The 20,589-nt window shown below is 45.8% G+C and overlaps 1 protein-coding gene across 1 annotated transcript; it reads right to left on the reverse strand.

The window, feature by feature from the left end:
• Positions 1–1,257: 1,257 nt before the first annotated feature.
• RS1 (retinoschisin 1) lies at positions 1,258–20,220 on the reverse strand. Its single transcript, XM_073327760.1, has 5 exons — positions 20,170–20,220; positions 18,590–18,695; positions 4,448–4,589; positions 3,661–3,856; positions 1,258–1,410 (listed from the first exon to the last, which is right to left on the reverse strand). The coding sequence occupies exons 1-5, from the start codon at positions 20,218–20,220 to the stop codon at positions 1,258–1,260; spliced, it is 648 nt and encodes a 215-aa protein (XP_073183861.1).
• Positions 20,221–20,589: the final 369 nt, after the last annotated feature.

Below are 20,589 nucleotides of genomic sequence, written 5' to 3' on the forward strand. Positions count from 1 at the left end.
TCACATAATGTGATCATGACAGGAATCTGGAAATAATTCCTTCTCCCTGTGCCGCTCACCCCCACCATGTACAGCACTGCTGGTTGTCCGTTGGTAGAGGCAAGATCCTGGACCTGAAAGAATTATAGTCTGATCTACTCTAGCAAGTCCTGTACGATAAATTAAGAATAGGCAACAATGAAAGAAGCCATCCATCTAGGCTGAAAAAGCATGATAAAAATGGTATAGCCAATTTTCCTTATTTTGCTAATGTTTCTCCCTCAAAAATCAAGAAACTTCTATAATAAACTTTGGCTTTATTATTTTATGTGCTGTTAAAATCCTTTTCAATTCCAGAAAGCCCTTCAATTTACAGGATGAGCATTTACACTGTATATATATTTGTGGGAGCAATACACATATATAATGAAGAGCTTGCTTTCATTATTTACTCATAAACACCTAAATGTTCAAATCACATTTACAGTTCATCAAATATAATTTTAAGCAACCCTCTAAACTCTTACTGAATACACTTTAAACCTCTAACCCATTTTTAGTAAACATAGAGTACAATTTCTTTTAATGTTACGCAAGAGGAGATTAGCAACTAAACTATATTATAACCAGAAACTGGAGCTGTGTGAAATCATATGCAAAGGTTTTTTAAAAATCTAATTAAGTCTTTGCTGGACTTTAGTTCCCAGATGCAAGTCCCGTTGGCATCAGTGGAAAGTGAGGACACACTGCAGCCCTTGTGAAAAAATATTGGTCTTGAGGGGGGAGATTTTTTGGTAAACGTTTTGTTCTGGCCTCTGGAATGAGGGCAGCAGGTTCAACATTTTCCTGCTCTGCTGAGAGCAGATGAAATTGCCCCAAACCTGTGTTTTCACTATGACAATTTCAAGACACAAAACTGGGGCTCTCCACACAGCTCAGCTCCTGAAATCAGTTTCAACAAAACTAACTGGGGCCAGATTCTGTTCTGACTTCCATCCTTGGGCAGCCCTATTGTGCAGGCTGCGAGTTGTTATGGTAAAATCGAGCCCATCTTTGCTACCCTCATCATTATATTTATTAAAAAGAAAAGGAGTACTTGTGGCACCTTAGAGACTAACCAATTGGTTAGTCTCTAAGGTGCCACAAGTACTCCTTTTCTTTTTGCGAATACAGACTAACACGGCTGTTCCTCTGAAACCTGTCATTATATTTATTGTCTTTCTACATTTTGCTAGGGACTGTCCTTGCACCCCTTTGAAAACCACGCATGGTTGGACTTTAAGCACATTTACTCATGCACTCCAGCAGCTCCATCCTGATGGCAATGCGTACATGCCAGCCTAGCGGTATTAATCGGATGTAGCGGGAAACAATCGGAGGGCGCAGGAGATTCTGGACAATGGATGATCTGTCTGAGTTTCCATAGAAAACCTACACAACACCGAGAGACAAAAAGGCAGGTTAGCACAGAGCAGAGTGGGTTAAAGAGCTAGATCTCCTCCTTCCCCAGATTATGTGACAATCCATTTTCACGCTCACCAGTTCGCAAGCCAAGAATGTGAATTGCTGAATGACGTGGTGTGAAGTATGCACCAGGCAGTGCTGATGACAATATTGGTCATTCGCAACAAACCTCTTCCATTTCGACAGTGAATGGTGCAATTCTGCCTACTGGTTTAAAGTTACTCTAGCACCAAGTCAGCATAAAGCATCAGGAGTGGAGTTACAACAGTGTAAAACTAGTGTAAGTCTGGGGAGATTCAGACCTATTGTTCTTGTCCCCCCCCAAAAAAACACACTGTTTTTAAACAAAAGTGACCCAAGAAGGGCAGTGAAGAATTGCCATTTTTAATTCGAAGGGCCTGGTTCGCATTTGTACTAGGGCTCTTTGCCACCCCTCTGAAACACAGTAAAGATGACATAGTGTCAATGAGAGTCAGGCCACCTGTGTATTTTGGGAGAATGTGAGACATCTCCTCTTCAGACTCGGGGTGTGGATTGCATTCTGTGCTTTGTTCCCCTGCTACTGCAGCGCACTGGGCAGGTTCCCCTTTGCAATTTGGCCTGGCTTTGTCACACTGCCAGCTGCCGTAAGGGGTGTCACTGATTGTGTATTTAAACAACGACAAGGCTGAGCTCCACTTTTTTCTCAAAGGCAATGTTTTGAATGAGCGCTGCTCTGTGCAGCCCTATACATGCCCCGCTGCTAGCAGCAAGCTGAACAGGGAATGAGGTTGGCTTCTGTGACGCTCGGGGCTCCAGCTGGCCTGAGGGTTAACACAGCGGTGCAACACTTTCTGAAGATTGTGCCGGCTTCCCTGTCCTGCTGTACTTAATTTTGGAATCCAGTACCGCCATTAAAAGAAAACTGTTTGGCCTTCTAAAATTGTGCCAGATTTCACCAGATTTCATCACAAATCCCAAGATGTTCCTGGGGAAAGCATAACCTCCGGCTCCTGTGAAATTCCTGATCTTCACGCCCTACAGAGAGCTCATCCTGTGTACACCTGGTTCACACAAGACCCATTCAGACTCCTTTCGCTCCCTAGTTGCTGTTATGTCTGACTGCTTATATTACGGGAGTCCCTCTGACAAAAACTCCCAAATATTATTTGCTGTAGTGGCAGTCACTTGTAATCCACCAGCTTTCATCTAACGACATTGCCCTTATCTAACGCTGACAAAGTATTACTGAATGATCTCCGTCCTCCCAAGAGCACAACGTTGAGGTCGGATTTCGAAAAGAGACTGGGGTTGTGATTGAAAAGTTCCTTACAGTGCCACCGATTCTACCAGTTTGCAAACTAGTCTCTGGACTTAAAACAGGGAATACCCAGGGTCCTGGTGGTCTCCCTCCATCCAATAGTAAGGGATCACTGTGTGGTTTCCTTTTGTTGTAATTAAAGTAAGATCTGCTACAAGGGGTTCCTGCCCTTGAGGGATGCAGGCCTTTGTTTCCCTTCTTTTTACTCTGTTTTGGGTGTTCCTCTGTGTTTTCTCATGCCTCTTTATTTATATTGGTCAATTTGCATATTTATAGCTACGGCTTTGCTAAACAGAAAGTGGCAAGGGGTCAAATTAGTAGAGCTCCTGGCAAGAGTGAGCATAATCCCAGTCTTTCCTTACCCTGCACGTACATGAGTTGGATTTCTCAGGCTGGATTCTCTATAATGGTACAAAGGAAATGGCTGCATAAGGCCAGCAGAGAATTCCACTGTAGGAGGAGAACTCCCTGCTGGCATAGCTGTGACAGATCTGGGTCCTGCGCCATCTGCCCACCCCTGTTGTAGGCTGGTGAATGGGTTGGGAAAGGACATATCAGGATGTGGTGAAGCAGAACTCTGCTATGCCAAATCCTCCACTGGTGGGGGTTCATTAAGATATGTCACACCAGAGGCATATCTTAGAGCTTCCTGGCAGTTTCTTTTAGTATTGCTGAGGTCTGGGGTTACAAACCAGCACTGGCATCAAGGAATGCAATCTACTAGCTAACACCCTTCCTTCCAGCTCTGAGCCGAGTGTAGGTGCAAGAAAGTCTGGCCCATAGTCGCTCTTATAACTTAATTTGATTTAATGGCACAAAGGGTTATTCTTGGTGTTCCACATGGGATATCACCCATTGTGAGCCAAAATCTGCATTTAGCTTAAAACCATTTTCACCAAAATGCTCCTCCCACTGACCCTGTTGTTTCCTGTCTGGTCCTTGTAGTAAATCCAGTTCAGATTCTCATCAGTCCTGTACTGCACACTGTATTTTGTCATCCACTCATCTGCATCACAGCGCCCCTGTGTGAGTATCCCGGAGATAACTTTGACCTCTTTCATGTCAATCTGCAGCCACTGCCCATTGTCTTGAAATTTGGAGAGCCACGCACACCTGTCGGAAGCAGGCAAATCAAAGAATACAGTACAGGTGTTAGTCCCGGGGGAATCAGACAGGAAAGGAAGGAATGCAAAGGAACTGATCCATTAAGGGTCAAGAACAAGAATTTTTTTCAATGACTAGTGATTTGTGGTACCTCCATGTTTAGGTGCCCAACTGAAAGCGAGCAGGTGGTCGGCACTTTCTGAAAATAAGGTGTCTCGGGTTAGGCAGCGAGAAACTGAGGAGTCCAATCACTGGTCATGTTTGAAAATCTTAGCACAAATCTTTTGGTCCGGGGCAAAACTCCAGTGACTACAGTGGTACCATAGTCTGGGCCTAAGACTCCAGCTTTTTATTGGAAAATGTACTAGGAATGGCCTTGGCGAGACGACATTCTCTGAAACAGATTCAGCCCTGGTATAAGCAGGTGGAAATGCCACTGAATATTTAAGGCACCTTTTGTTCCTCTCACTTTACTTCATTTCCCCCTTTTTTTTGCTTTGTAACGTTAGTATCAAGACTCCTAAAACTCTGCATCGTGCTTGGTTGAATTGCTGCACAGCACTCAACATTGTAATGCACTTGCAGGGATGTTAGGCTTACCCAAAACCCTGGCCATTAAGTCGGGCCTTGTTTGCAGTCCATGAAGTATACCATCCGGTGTACTGCTCTGAATTGGAGCAGCTTATCTGGTCGAAAGGAAGCGCTCCTGACTCAAACCCAAGGGGTTTATGATAGGGACACTCTGCAAGAGAAACGAGCAGTTTAATCCAAGGAAAGTCCGGCTGCTTTTATTGCCTGGTTTTGTTTGCTCAGAGTGTTTGTGGCGTGTGGATTCAAGCCGTGTTTTCACACGGTCAGCTCTCCTCTGGCATGGTGGTGGCACACTGTTAGGCCAGATCATAAACTGCAACAGACGCATGGACACCTGCGGAGCTGCAGGCTTCATTTCACTCTGCCACTGAGGAGTCTCAGCAACATAAAAAGTGCACAGCAGAACTCATGGGGAGAGGGGAGTCCCTTCTCATCATTTCAACTCTCTGATGCACTCATTTATTTTAACAACTCCTTCTTAACCTTGCACAGACATTGCACACCACGTCCCCAGTGGGGGAGGGGGTACATTTACACTGCAAAAGAAGACCTGCCGCAGCAAGTCTCAGAGCCTGGGGTCAACTGACTGGGGCTCACAGGGCTTTTGCTATGGGGCTAAAAATAGCAGTGGGGATGTTCCTGCTCAGGCTGAAGCCTGGGCTCTGAGATCCTTCCCCCTCTGGCTCTCACAGCCCTGGCTCCAGCCCAAGTCAGAACACCTACACTGCTATTTTTAGCCTTGTAGCATGAGCCCGAGTCAGCTGACCCAGGCTCTGAGACTCGCTTCTGCAGGATTTGTGAGAAGCACCCTAAGGTGGACTCATGGGGCTTTGCTTTCATGAGATTCTTCCTCTGACCTTGTGGGATGTTTGCAAGGCCTCCAGTTTTGAGCTATGTATAATAATCCTTCCGCCGTTGCTCCCCTTGCTGAAGGGGTCTTCTCTACTGAAGGATCCCCCTGAGGTTGCTTTCATTTTTCCACTCCTGCCTGCAGGATCTCATCCTTCTAGCTCAAATTAAAGTCTCTTTGGAACCAGTAAGGGTTACTCCCAGCTAGCAGAAGGGCTTTAGCGAGGCCAGGTGCAAGCAGACCTGCTTGGGCTGCCTTTGTCCCCCTGCCATGTTGAGGGCAATGGGACTATTTGCGTAAGAAGGTTCTAGGTGCTAAGGGCTGCAATTAGGACTCAAACCTGGCTCTCCCAGGTGCCAGTAATGCTCACACCACGAGGGCATGGATCAGCCCATTTACCGTGGGCAGCAGCACTATCCTCTAGAAATGGATTAAATCAATTCCAGCCCGTCTGCTCAGCCACCAACCTGGAATTTCCCAAGGTCAGAAGGACTACTTGTTGCTCACACGAATAAAAGATGAAATAGAAACGAAGAAAGAGGATGTGACAAACAGCCAGCACATCACGTTACTAACTGCAAACAGGAGCTGGATAGTTAAAAGAGCCTCCAGCTGCTCCCTCCTTCAGCCTCCGGCTGCCCCAGAGATACCCGCCCACCCCAACTCTTCCTTCCTTCCAAGGCTGTTTTTCTCTGATGCTCTTCTGACACGAAGACCGTCTCCTTCCCTAGGGAGGAGGGAACAGCTGGGGACTCCCAAGGAATCGGGGAGACCAGCAAGAAGGAAGGGGTCTCTGCAATAGCACCACTGCTGGGCTTTGAAAGCTTTATGCAGGAAAGAGAATTCTTTATGAAGAAGCCTGTTCTCTCCTCATTCCCACCCATTGGGGATCTGCCCCTCTCAAGACCCCTTTCCTAGCCACTGCAGCTCCCTCCCTGGCCCCCTACCTCTGCTCACTGACTGCTTCCTGCAAAGACAGGGAAGGCACATTGGGACTCAGAGAGGAAGCTGAGATTGGGAACAGGAAAAGAGTGGAAGAAGCTCCTAATTTGACTGGCGTGGCTGAAAAAGGGAGTCAAACCCTTTGGTGGCATGTGGCGCTCTGTATTCAATGTTCCTTCCTGGGAGCTGATAATTCTGGGAAACTGGGGCATGGCGGACACTTTTCTGAATCACATTTGAAAGCACAGTATAACCCCTTAACAACAAATCTGTGTCTAACTGTATAATGCTCTTATAATGCTCTGTATTATGCTCTTCCAGAGCATAATTGGACTCTAGTCCCTATAGTACTTTTCCTACAGTCACTGTAGAGCAGTGCAAACATAAGTTCAATATCTCATTAACATATTTTGGCAGGTAAATATCTCATTAACATATTTTTCTGTTACAAACGAGTAGCTGCCATCCCTCCTTCCTCCAGGCAAGGAAATACCAGCCTATAAAAGCTTGTGGATAATAACTGAAAACATGAACTGCTTTAAATTCCAAAACTATGCTGTCAAGCATGTTGTGACAGACTTTCCTGCAATAGCTTTGGGCGCCTTTAGTGAATTGAGTTAGAGGATCTTTGAGATCCACTGTATTAAACAAATAGTTTTATGTATTATCATGGGCCGGGATTGATTGTTGGGGTGGGAGGTTGTGAATACTGAAAATGTAACAGACAAGCTCAGACTGTTGGGACGATACATGTGCAGTGGATTTCCTGGGACTACCTGGGAAGAGGTGAATGAAATTCCAAACCTCCGGTTATGCAACTCCCCAGCCTTCTGAAACTATGCCCTCACGAGAGGGTAATTATTTATGAATCACTTGTTACACGTGTGACACACACACCCCTGGAACGCCTCAGTGCCAACTGGCAGAAGGCTTCCCCGTACTGTAACTGACATCAATCTGATGCACTCCTTGCCCCAACAAGTTATTGTCATAATGTAGCTCTCAAAGGAAAAAATCATTGCAGGATGTGCGTCCAGCCTGTATATGAAAAGTTATAGATGTGCGCTGGAAATACGTTCTTAAAATGTATTTGGGAGGCAGTGCATGACCTCAGACTGCCCTAGACAAAGGAATGTGTATGTACCTGTCTGACCTGCTTGGTTACAGGCAGAGGACAATAGAAAGACACTTCCATGTAAGATGAACAAAGCCATTACGCTAGAGGAGTAGGGAAGAAGCCCATTTACAAACACACCAGGGGACAGAATCTGCACCCCAGGAAAACTTCCTGGCTCTTGAAACAGGGACACAGTCTTTGGGTAATATGGTGGGGGTGGGCAAAGAGACATTTTAGGGATCCATCACTGAGGGAATAATAGAGCATAGGACCCTTTGAGCCTATGAAAGCTGGACCCTCTTGACCTGAAAGGCAAGATACACTGGTAATTTGACATAAGTAAGAAAACTGCTTAGGCAAAGATTGTAATGTGCTTAAATGAAGTTTTAGTCACCAGAAAGGGTGTTGTGTTTTATTTGAAACCACACCTGTCTTACATTTGTGCTTAGTATCACTTATGTCTCTGTTCTTTGTTTGTTTTATTACAAAACCCATCTCGATGTTGTGTATTAACGGCAGAGGGTGAGTCCTCCGCCAACCTAACAGGCTGGTGCATACTCTGTCCCTTTCGAGGCAGCAAACTTAATAACTCCTGTGTGTGTCCAGTGAGAGGGACTGGGCACTGCTGGGTGACCTCTCTGGGGAACTCGGGTTTGCTGATTGCTACCTACAAGGCAAGGTGTGGACTGGCTGAGTCCTGAGGAGTTTGCTGGCCAGGCAAACAGCTGGGTGTGTCATGGGATTGACACATAGTTTATCAGCAAAGCTTACTCCTGCTAAGGCGGTGGGGTAACACAGTGGCTTGCAGTTCTAGGTGTCCTGAGTGAGAAGTCACACCATGAAGTCAAGATTAAAGGCCCAAGCTGTATAAAGAAAAGGCTGAACTAGTCATGGGTTCTGGTTCTGAAACTGAGACAGTTATGAACTTGGGGGAAACCCAGTTGTGGGTTTTGAAGGACTGCCAGGTACTAGAGCCTGAGGCTGGAGTTGGGGTGATCTCTGGTAAGCTTTTTAGTGTGTGTGTAAGTTCTTTTATTATTTTCAATATGTTTTCTCTGTAGTGATTTCACCATAAGAATGAATATGTGTACTTGCGAAGAGCTGTGTGATAATGTGTAATTGCTGACACTTACACTATTTATAGCCTTCGGAGAGCAAGCCAAGCACAGACGCTGGCCTGTGTAGTCAGTCTGGCTTGCTGGGGATATTACAGTGTGGGCAGGGAGCTGTGCAGCCTGGAAAAACCCTGCTCAGGAGAGAGAGATGCGGGTCTCTACTGAACAGAGGTGATGGCTGAGGAGCTGGAAGCCTAGAGTGGGTGCCTTCAGGGAGCACTGAGGGGGAATATGCGTGCAGTTGCCCTGACCTATGACATATATGGTGGCAGCATATGTGAGCTCTATGGCAGTGTAACTTGCCATTAGTGCCTACTGCAGTGGAAGTAATTAGCACAGAAGGGGGAAGCACAGAGTAAAGTTTTATAGTCTTCTCAGGAAAAGAATAGCAAAAAGAGAGGTGAACATGAGTTATGGACAGCTGAAGAAAGGTCAGCTGCTTGAGCTATGCAGAGAAAGGCAGCTCAGCACTGATGCGCAGACAAAGAAACAGCTAGTCGACTTGTTGGATTCTCAAGATCAGAAGAGGAATGATGGTCCAGGTTTGCAGGGAACATCCGGCCCACTGGCAGAGGGGCCAGCAGGCCTAGGAGATCTTGGAGCCAACTCCCTGGAGGGAAGCTGGGAAGAGGGTTGCCTCACCGCAACTGGGAATTTGGACAGGTCCACAGGTGGACCAAGAGAGGATTCAGCTGGAGAGGGACCAGCAGCATAAAGACCAGCAGCAACAGTCGCAGCACCAGCACCAACATAAGGGGAGTGAGGAGAGGGAAAGAATCAACATCTGCTGAAGTTGTACATTCGCTGTGCCAGCGAAACCCTAATCTGATAGGTGAAGACAGACCCCACGTACCTGGCCCAGTGGGTGGCACAGACTCCAAATTACTTCCTCACTTTGGGGGGGGCTGGTGGTGACATGGATGTGTTTCTAGATACTTTTGAAATGGGGTGTGAGTTGAATGGGGGGGTGGGGCAGGAGGCCATGGTACGGTATCTGGCTCCACTACTGCCAGGGATAAAGGCTTTGGACATTTTCACCCTTATGGACAGAGGGGTCTCTAGGGATTGTTGCAAAAGTTTAAAGTAATCCCGACGTGTATAGGAGACGATTTCAGGGAGTTCAGAAAAAAGGGGATATGAACAATGCTGAGGTTTCAACTCAAATTAGGGGTTGTAACCACAAGGCTCCTTCCTGGGCACCCCCTCCTGGCCTCAGGGATGTCCTGCCAGTGGCCCCTCACCTCAGTTTCCCTTTTGAGTCCCCAGTAACTCATACAAGTTTATCTTCTAGTCCATCAGCATAGTTTATTAACTACATGTAGTGCAAACAGTCCATAATAAACCATAGTCCATATCACCCCACTGCATGTAGTTCTGATGACCTACCTTAATTCTCACCATACCCAGTGTCTTCTGCCACACCTCCGTCCCTCTGCCAGGACAGCCATCCCAGTGAGAGCCCAACCCTCCACAGCCTCTCTGCTGGGAGATAATCTTTTCTCCGGCAGCAGTTCCACATTCCCCCTGGCCCTCTCATGGTTACTCTGGGCCCAGCTGTCTGGCCCTGGAGAGGTCAGTGGATAAGCCCCTCCGCGGCTTCCCTGCCTGGCCCTTGGCTCTCTAGCTTCAAGCCAGCAGGCATCTCCCTGTCCTGCTTCTGCTCTTCCTGCCTTCAGCTCTCTCCAGCCCTCCTGCTCTGGCTCTCTGGCTTGGAAAAACTCTCTTGCTGCTCTCCTGCCTTCAGCTTTCTCTCAGGATCCAGCCCCTCTCACTCTCTCTGGCAGCTCTCCTCTCCTGACTGACTCAGACTGCTCTGAATCATTGGATCTTGCTCACCAGACCTCTTAGGGGATGTCTATACTGTAACGCAAGCCCCGGCTTAGTAGAACTCAAGCTCACTGACCAGGGCCAGCTCTAGGATTTTTGCCGCCCCAAGCAAAAAAATTTTTGGCCATCCCTGCTTTTCTTTTTGTGCTCCCCCCGCCCCTGGCTGCGCCCCCAACCCCACCCCTTCCCAACCCCTTCTCCAAATCCCCGGCCCCACCTCCTCCCCCGGGTGTGCTGCATTTCCCCGCCCCCATTGCTTCTTGCGGCCCCCCCCCTGCAACCTCCCACCCTCGCTCACCTCCGCTCTGCCTGCTCCCTTGAACACGGTGCCACTCCACTTCTCCCCGCTCCCTCTCAGGCAAAGGAGAGGTAGCGTGCTCAGGGGAGCAGGCAGAGCGGAAGGGAGGGGGGTAGAGGAACTACTCCTCGCCCCTGCTCTCCTCCGCTCCACCACCCCCACCTCCCCTGAGCGTGCCGCCACTCGGCTTCTCCTCCCTCCCTCTCAGGCTTGCTGCTCCAAACAGCTGTTTAGCGTGCGGCAAGCCTGGGCAGGAGCGGGGAGGAGCGGAGCGGCGGCGGCGTGCTCAGGGGAGCAGGCGGAGTGGAGGGGAGCTGGGGCGGTGGGGGCACATTGCTAGGGGCGGCATGGCCGGCGCCGGGATGCCGCCCCTAGAAATGTGCCGCCCCAAGCACCTGCTTGTTTTGCTGGTGCCGAGAGCCAGCCCTGTCCCTGACCCTAGGTTTGTTAACCTAGGACTTGAGCATCTACACTCGTTTGTAACCCGAGGTTAGGAATTATTGAATTCTGAATCTCAACCTGGTGCTCCTGCGCCTACAGTGCGGGTCCCAGTCCAACCAACCATATCCCAGATTTCCAAGCATCCTCCCAAAATGCGGCCACTGTAGCCCTTAGCCTTTGGTGCAGAGTGGGAAAACTTGACTATCCCATAAATTTGCCCGTCCGGAGCACAAAGAAAGTCGCCTGTGGGATACTTTTGGCGGACTCCCAGAGCACAAGTCCAGTGGGGCTGCATCTACACTGCAAAGCAATAGGACTTGAACCCAGGGTTCTGGCTTGACTCACGCTCGGAATCTCTATCCTGTGGGGTGCTGGGAGCCTAGATCCAAGCCCTAGGTTAGCGCAAAGTGTGTGTAGACAGAAGGTGAGTTAGGCTTGAGCCTGAGTGATTACACTGCAGTGCAAACATATCCTTATAGCTCCCAGGTACTGTCCTGCCCTCTGAATGGGCCAAATGGGAACACGTGGACTGGAACAGGAGAGCTGCCAGTATCCAACAGTAATCAAGTTACCTTCCCGGTGTATGCAGAGAAATACCTGAGGAGAAGGAGGGTGAGAGACAGCCTTATACTGCAGTGGAGTGACAAGAACCACTGTTTTGAAGGGACTTCCCATTCTCCCAGTACAAAAGCCCAGGCCAGGGAAATAAGCTGTCTGCCTACCCTTACCAAGGATCCAGAGGCAGTACAGAGGCTGGGGATGGCAGGGTCTCCAGCCAAAACAGGGACACTGAGGCAGCTGCAGTGCACTGCCAAAGCCTATAATACCCACCCAAGGGTGGGAATGTCCAAGTAAAGTCTATGATAGCTGCTTGGGAGATGACAAAGGGAGCTACAGCCAGGAAGTGGGGTGAGCTTCTTATCACAGTGTCTGACTGTTTGATGGTCTCCGGGGCGGGGAGAGGAAATTCTGCTTGACTGTGTGTAGGAAACAAAAGGCTCCCTCCACCCGCTGCACTGGGGTGGGGGATAGATAGTCCTTCCCCTCCCCTCTCCTCTGAGTTGCACAAACTTTGCCTTTTTTATGACATCAAAAGAAAAAAAAATCAAAAGACAATGGAAATTAGCTTTCATCTCCCTTCAGGGCTGATGTGACCCACTGGCAGGAGTTAAACCATCTAGTGGGTTTATAGCAGTCTTCTTGTGATCAATTCACAACATAACCAGCTTTTCCACAGCATTAAAATAAGTTGTCCCCTTTGTGTAAGAAACCGCAAACTGAGACTGGACTTAAGTGGCCCCACACATTTACTACTTGGCAGGCTTATCTTGAACGTGAGGGATGGAAGACAGAACAATTTTATTTTTAGTAACACTAATCCGTAGATCACCCAGCCATAATACAATTAAGAGGTCACCTTCGGCTCTGGAAGACTGTCACAGACAGAGAACTACTCAACAGATGTCTGGAGGCTGCCAGGACCAACCAGTTAATTTATTTAATGCTGTTATCACTGACCTTAAGAAAACTCTTAAAGTGGTTATTGGAATGGCTCCGCCCACGATAGTTAAGCTTGTGAGAGGCAGTGTTGCAAAGGCATAAGGAGACTGACTGGGATAGCAGAGTGACAGCTCTGCTGCTCTTTGAGTTTGTTGTTTGTACAAACCGGCACAAGCTAAGTGGTCGTCATTAACACCTTTACATTTTGCTTTTGCAAATAGATAGTAAATAGATACGAAATAACGAGGGAATATTGTAGTAATATTAATTACTTGCGGAGTTGTTTGTAAAGACTTTAATGGGGACCACTTTTGCTCCCCTGAATGCTAGCCCTCATGGGCCTGATTCTCCGCTGCCTTGCACATTTTGTAGCCATTTATATCTGGGCAAAGTGAGGCTAAAACTCTGCTGTCTGAGAAGGTAGCATTTTCCAGTCACGTTGTGCACCTTCTGTGCAGGTGTGAATGGCTCCGTGAGGTGCAGCGCATGGAGAATTAGGCTCATTATAAATTCTAGGCAGTTACATTATGCAAATTCTGTGTTTGTTCATTTGAACCCCAGCACAATTTTGTTATTTCTACCAGTGAGACTCTTTTTTACAGTAAAAGAGCCTTCTCGGTAAAATGATGTAATCTTTTATCATTCTGTTCTCCTCAGACATGTAAGTATGTTCTTCACAATGGAGCTGTCTAAATACAGTACTTAATTCCCATCGTACCCTCGCCTATGGTAGCCGTCAAACAGCCCTGATTTCATTCTTTGAGATCACAAGTTTGAGTGATAAAGGTATCTGTGTAGATACCGAGGCTTTTATAAGTATTATTACCACACAACATTCTCCGTATTGCCAGCTCTTGCAAGTGACAGGATTTCAGGGGTTCTGGAGTCTGTCCCATGATGGCATGAGAGGCACCAGCACCCCTGCCAGAAGCCAGCAGAGTCTCTCTCTGCACTCGCAGTTCTCAGAGGAGGGAGCAAAGAGCCCAGCATCTCAGCAAAGTTCCTCTCCCTCACCCTCCTGTGAGAAATACGGACAGGACAATTCCCCTGCTTTCCCCCTCCTTCCCCCCCGCCCTCTGCAGCATCTGGCTTGGGAAGAGCTAGAGGGTGAAGAGCACCTGGAATCCACCCCCAGCCTGGGAAAGGGCAGTGAAGAACCCCAAGCGGAGCAGAGGTGAAGCTGGGTGTAGGGGCTGAACTGAGGGGGTGAGGGCTGATGGGGGGTGGCTGGACTGATGGCTATGCTGAACTGGGGTTGGGGTTGATGGAGGTGGGGGGGCTGACCTGAGGGACAAGATTAATTGCTGGGCATGGTATGGATAGATGTGGGGTGACCGCTCCTGGAGCAGGGGTCAAAATCACCTTATCCAATACATTTGAGAGAGTGGGCAAGACTAATTATCTTAGACCCACACACTGGGGATGGTAGGGGAAGTTCACAAATCAAAAAAATGACAGACCAAAACCACACTATAGTCTTCTTTTTAAAATGTTCATTATTTTTGGGCCAGTGTCAGGATTTTGAGATGGTTTGACTCATGATTTCTGAGGCTGGCAACGCTGCATTCTGATTAAAATATTAGAACAGTGTAATAGCAAAGCACATGCAAAATGGTTAAAAAATGGCTAACTGATAGATCTCAAAAGGAGTTGTCAGTGGGGGATCATCACTGAAAAGAAGTGCTTCTACCTGGGATTGGCAGAGATCAGTACTAGGCCTGATGCTATCCAACCCTTTCAGCAATACGCTAGAAGTAAATATAAAATCACTGCTGATAAAATTTGCATTTGACACAAATGTTGGTAGCATAATAAACAATGATGTGGACAGAGCAATCATACAGAGCAATATGGATCACTTGATAAACTGGGAACATTGATACACAGTACATTTTAATACAGTCAAATGCAGAATAAAGTCCAGACCAGTAATATGTGTACTTGGTGCTTTAATAGGGCCAGTTTCACAAAGCTGAAAACAATTATTAGGCAAATTATCTGGGAGGAAGAATTTAATCAGAAAAATGTGAATGATCATTTGGAATCATTTAAGAACACCTTACTAGATGCCCCAAAAAGCAATTCCACAATTGAGCAAGAAGGTTATACTGGTTAAAAAACAACACCACCCTGCTTTAGAAGGGAAGGGAAGAGAAGTCAGCTATTAAAAAAATGTAGCAAATTGAAAAATGGGGAAGTTGATAGTCATGAATATAAATCAGAAGTTAGGAATTGTGAAAAACAGATAAGAGAAGAAAGGAGGCACAAGGGGAAATCTATGGCTAGCAGAGTTAAGGACAATGAGAAGAAATTTTTGAAATATTTTAAGAACAAAAAAGAACCCTGACCACAATATTGGTCCATTACTAGATGGAAATGATAGAATTATCAGTAGTAATGCAGAAAAGGTAGATGTGTTCAATAAATATTTGTGGTCTGTATTTGGGGAAAAAACAGATGATATAGCCTCATTATATGGTGATGATAACACTCTTTCCATTCCACTAGTATCTCGGGAGGATGTTAAACAGCAGCTACTAATGCTACACATTTTTAAATCAGCAGGTCCAGATAATTTGCATCAGAAAGTTGGCTGAGGAGCTTACTGAATCATTAATGTTGATTTTCAATGAGTCTTGAAGCACTGGGGAAATTCCAGAAGCTTGGAAGCTAAAGCTGTGCCAATTTTTAAAAAGGGTAAGTGGGATGGACCACAGTAATTATACGCCTATCAGCCGGACATCAGTCCCAGGCAAGAAAATGGAGTGGCTGATACAGGAGATGATTAATAAAGTATTAAAGGAAAATAATGTAATTAATGCAAATCAACATGGGTTTATGGAAAATAGATCCTGTCAAACTGCTACATATTTTTTTAGATGAGATTACAAGTTTGATTGATAAAGGTAATACAGTTGATGTAATATACTTAGACTTCTGTAATGTGTTTGACTTGGTACTGTGCAACATTTTGATTAAAAATATAGAATGATATAAAATTAACATGACACACATTAAATGGATTTAAAACTAGCTAACTGATAAGTCTCAAAATATATCTGTAAACAGGGAATCGTCACTGAGCAGGTGTGTTTTCAGTGGCATCTCACAATGATTTGTTCTTGGCCCTATGCTATTTAACATTTTTATTAAGGACTTGGAACATAAAATCATCACTGTTCAAGTTTGCAGATGATACAAAAATTGGGGCAATGGTAAATAATGAAGAAGATAGGACACTGATTTAGATCAGTCTGGATTGTTTGGTTAACTGGGCACAAGCAAACAATATGCATTTTAATAGGGGTACATGTAAATATACAAATCTAGGAACAAAGATTGTAGGCCATACTTACAGGGTGCGGGACTCTATCCTGAGAAGCAGTGGCTTTGAAAAAGATTTGGGGGTTGTGGTAGATAATCAGCTGAACATGAACTCCCAGTGTGATGCTATGGCCAAAAGAACGAATGTGATCCTGGGATGTATAAACAGGGGAAATTTGAATAGAAGTAGAGAAGTTATTTTACCTCTATCTTTGGCACAGCTGCCACTACTGCTGGAATATTGTGTCCAGTTCTGGTGCCCACAATTCAAGAAGGTTGTTGGTAAATTGGAAAGGGTTCAGAGAAAACCTGCCATATAGTGATGGACTCAAAGAGCTCAATCTATTTAGCTTCACCAGGAGAAGTTTAAGGAGTGACTTGATTACAGTGTATAAGTACCGACATGGTATTAAATATTTAATAATGGGCTCTTCAGTCAAGCAGAGCAAGGTATAACACAATCCAATGGCTGAAAGTTGAAGCTACACAAACTCAGATTGGAAATAAGGTGTCAATTTTAGCAACGAGAACACTTAACTATTAAAACAATTTACCAGTGCTCATAGTGGATTCTCCATCACTGACAATTTTAAAATCACGATTGGATGTTTTTCTAAAAGATCTGCTCTAGGCATGATTCTGGGGAAGTTCTTTGGCCCATGTTACACAGGAAGTCAGAGTACATGACTGCAGTGCTGCCTTCTGGCCTTCGAATCTATGAAACGCTATACATCTAAGAAATACAGGCCATACCAGAATGGGGGTTGTCACGGACAAGCATCTCAACATGATCTCCCAGAACAATGCTGCAGCAAAAAGGCTAATTCAATCCTTGGATGCATAAACAGGGGAATAGGGAGTTGGAGCAGCCATATGGAGGTGATTTTACCTCTGTATACAGCATTGGTGAGATCAGTACTGAAATACTATGTACAGTTCTGATGTACACAGTATAAAAAGGAGGTTGAAAAATTAGTGAGAGTGCGGGAAAGAGCCACAAAACTTGGAGGGCTGGAGAAAATGCTTTACAGTGAGAGACTTAAAGAGCTCAATCTGTTAAGCTTGTCAAAAACTAGACTAAGAGGTGACTTGATTACTGGGGAGAAAATAGTGGGTACTAAAGGATAAATGATAACCTAGCAGAGAAAGGTATAACAAGAACCAGTGGTTGGAAGCTGTAGCAGATAAATTTGAATTAGAAATAAGGCCCAATTTTTTTTACAATGAGGGTGATTAACCACCGTCCACTGGAATAAACTACCAAGGGGAGTGGTGGATTTTCCAGCTTGATTTGAGGTCTTCAAATCAAGTCTGGATGCCTTTAATGCACATCTGGAACACGTTAGGCCTTGTCTACGCTACGGGGGGAGATTGATCTAAGTTACACAACTTCAGCTATGTGAATAATGTAGCTGAAGTCGACATACTCAGATCTACTTACTGTGGGGTCCACATTACACAATGTCGACTGGAGACGCTCTCCCGTCGACTCCCTTTGTGCTTCTCATTCAGGTGGAATACAGGAGTCGATGGGAGAGCAACTGGTGGTCGATTTAGCAGGTCTTCATTAGACCTGCTAAATCAACCACTGATGCATCCATAGCTGCTCATCGAACCCCCAGTAAGTGTAGACAAGGCCTTAGTCACACACAAGTTTATTGGGCTTAATACAGAGGTAGATGGATGGAAGTTGATATGATGTGGAGGAGGTCAGACTAGATGAGCTAATGGTCCCTTCTGGCCTTGAACTCTATGAATCTACCATCAGTCTAGTGTTCCCCACCCCATGCAAAGACAAAGTGAGTCACCTCTGCACCAAGCCTCAGGGAGCAAGAGAAGGATTTCTGTGGCAGATACTGAACTCGGCCCTGAGGTCATGGCAGCAGCACAATGCCAGTTCATCAACAGGCCTTTTCCTTCATATACCCCTTAATTTCCATTCGTAACCACTTTATAGGGCTAGTCCTCAACACCATTGCCCTGTGGAGACACTGGCTGAAAAAAGGCAGAGCTTGAATAATTCTAATTCTTCAGGTGGGATTTCTTAGACCTCATCCACACGGGCAATTTGCCTCAATTCCCGCATTGATAGCTGCTGGCAGCTTGGGTGGCTTCACCAGTGCCAGCCCCTAAGGAGAAATTCTGGCTCCGATGACCTGTAGACATCCCGAGCTAGCTTTAATCTAGTGACTGTGAGCACCGATAGCAGTGAAGCTAGGCAGCACAGGCTTCCAAGTGGGCCGTACAAAGCTGCCCAGGACTAGCTCTGTACTCCAGTGGCTAGATTGCGCTGAAGTCCATGCTGCTGTGGCTTCACTACTACGGGTACTCACGCTAGCTACATCTAAGCTAGCTCAGGTCTGGCTCCACGTGCTGCAGTCACACCCCCTGACTGCAGTGTAGGCAACCCCTCAGAGGTTCAGCATGAGGGCTGCCCTATGACACAAACCACAATAGCACCCACAGCAGTTAGTAACACAGCCAGCTGAGATCTACTACTCTATTTCTGAGCAGTCCCATCATTGATCCAGTACGCTGGGGCTGAGCTGATCATCCAGAATCAGACAGGACCCATTGTGTGCTAAGGGAATAGGATGTTCAGTTCAAAAGCTACAGACCGACAGTACAGGGTAGCATTTTAGGATGTCAGAACAAGTGAAAATAGTGCTATAAGAAGATATAGAGCGAAAGGCAGTGAAGTACATGGCTCATAACTTGGAGAGAAATAATCCCTTACCTGGCATGCACACTAAGCTGTTGGTTCCGGTGGCCCATACTGAGTTGGCACTTCCTTGACAATCACATTTGCAAGCTTTACTGTGCCAGTGCTCCAAGCGGTCATCCTAATGTAATACAAAAGAAACCAACACAGCTATCATATGTGGTGAGAGGAGACTGGGCCTGATTCTCCAAAGCCTTGCACCTTGTGTAGTCACGTATCTCTCTTCAATGTGAGTGCAGAACACGACCATTGTGCTAGGGAAGCTCTTCACTCCTGCTCTGCACTTACTTTGCGCAGGTATAAAAGATGGCACAAGGCAGTGGAAAAATCAGACCAGCTGTATTTATGGTCCTAGGGTCTGTTCACAGTACATGTAAAGCTTTTAGTGTGCTACAAAGGCTGATCCTGCTTCCACTGAAGTCAATAAGAGTTTTATCATTTAATGGAAACAGAAATGGTCCCTAAACGAGGAAGTCGCAGGACCTGAGGGTGAAATTCATCCCATTACAAAGAGCCAGAGAAGACTCATGCGCCAAACTTAAGTTTTACTGTATAGGTGTGAATTTCACCCCAAATAAATAATGCCATCTAACGCTGCAAAGTATTACTCTTGAGTTCATGAGACTTCCATTAATGTATCAAATTTACATATTTTTGTTTATGCATCATAAATATTTAAGTAAATCTTCCAACATTCATCTCTGCTAAGGAACCAGTATTCTGAAACTCAGGGCCAGACTCTGTCCTTTATTAAAGTGGTATAAATCCGAAGTAACTCAACTGACATCAGTGGAATTATACTGTTTTGATACACTGGTGCCATTGAGATCTGAATCTAGCCCTAACAGAGTATAAATTAGAACCAATTCTCAAAATTGGATGATATATTATGGCATTATTGCATGGGGATTTGTAAGTCAGTGTTTCAAAATTGTGTTAATGTCTTGACCAAGCGTGGGTGATATCAGAAAATTGTGTTTTTTACAGAACGTATGGTAAGGATGATGGGACAGAATGAACCATAATTAATGCCCCTTCCATTCTTGTTAAAGCACAAATAATTTGTGATATTGTGGCTCTGTATGATATTTACAAAGCTAGCTTTGTGCTCTCCCACTTTGAGAACCTACCTCTCCTGGGAATTTTTAATTGTCCAGTATAAATGTGCACATGGGTGCAAGACTGAGCCTTCACTCATGTGTCTTACTCTGGTAACCTACTGCAGTAAGTCACACAGATGCAAGCTGTGTTTTGCACTTGTGCAGCATGAATCTACATTAGGGGTTTGTACCAGTGGAACTGCATCAATGTGGTTACGCTGGTGCAAATATCTCCATTCTAGACAAGCCCGCAGTGTTGTATTTTTACCGGGAGGTTGCATTCAGATGATCTGGTAATTAACAAACAAATGCAGAAGACCTACACCCATAATTCATATTTAGACAGAATAAGCCACAAACACAGGGACTAATCCTGCATCGTGCTGAGCACCCTCAGCTCCCGCTAACTGCAGTGGGATTTCACTGGCTAAGCATAATGCAGAATTGGTCCCAGAGAGTACTTAGATAACATTCAGATAAGCTTAATGGACTTACCTCACCAGGCGACAATGCCAGCGTAGCTGTGTGGATGAGATAATCAAGCATGTTAGAAAGAATAAAAAGAGAGTTAAGAATCGAAGGTGCTGCAGATAAATCCTGCTGTTCTCAAGAGTTAAATATATTTCACACAAGCTGACTTCCATGTGCTAGCAGAAGGACATGGACTACTGGGCAGGAAGAACACACTGATATAAGGGTGAAATCCCAGCCCCACTGAGGTCAATGACAAAACTCCTATTGACTTCAGTGAAGTCAGGATTTCACCCTAAGTATTTGTACCACAATCATTTTGTGCAACTACAATGAAAGAAAATGAAATTGAAACTGACCCCCACCAATCAATATTATACAGCAGACTAGTTGTTTTCTAACAGTGGTACCTCAGACAAGACCACTGTGGCCGATAAAGGGAAG

Source organism: Lepidochelys kempii, chromosome 1 (assembly GCF_965140265.1).
Source record: "Lepidochelys kempii isolate rLepKem1 chromosome 1, rLepKem1.hap2, whole genome shotgun sequence".
NCBI classification, from domain to species: Eukaryota; Metazoa; Chordata; order Testudines; family Cheloniidae; genus Lepidochelys; species Lepidochelys kempii.

What these genes read in the sequence shown, in the direction of transcription:
- RS1 (XM_073327760.1), bottom strand. Translation starts at nt 20,220, where the DNA reads ATGCTTGATTATCTCATCCACACAGCTACGCTGGCATTGTCGCCTGGT. An exon ending in TGGCATTGTCGCCTGGTGAG is followed by an intron (nt 18,696 to 20,169) that starts GTAAGTCCATTA and finishes GTATTACATTAG; the next exon opens with GATGACCGCTTGGAGCACTG. An exon ending in CAGCTTAGTGTGCATGCCAG is followed by an intron (nt 4,590 to 18,589) that starts GTAAGGGATTAT and finishes TTTCTCTTGCAG; the next exon opens with AGTGTCCCTATCATAAACCC.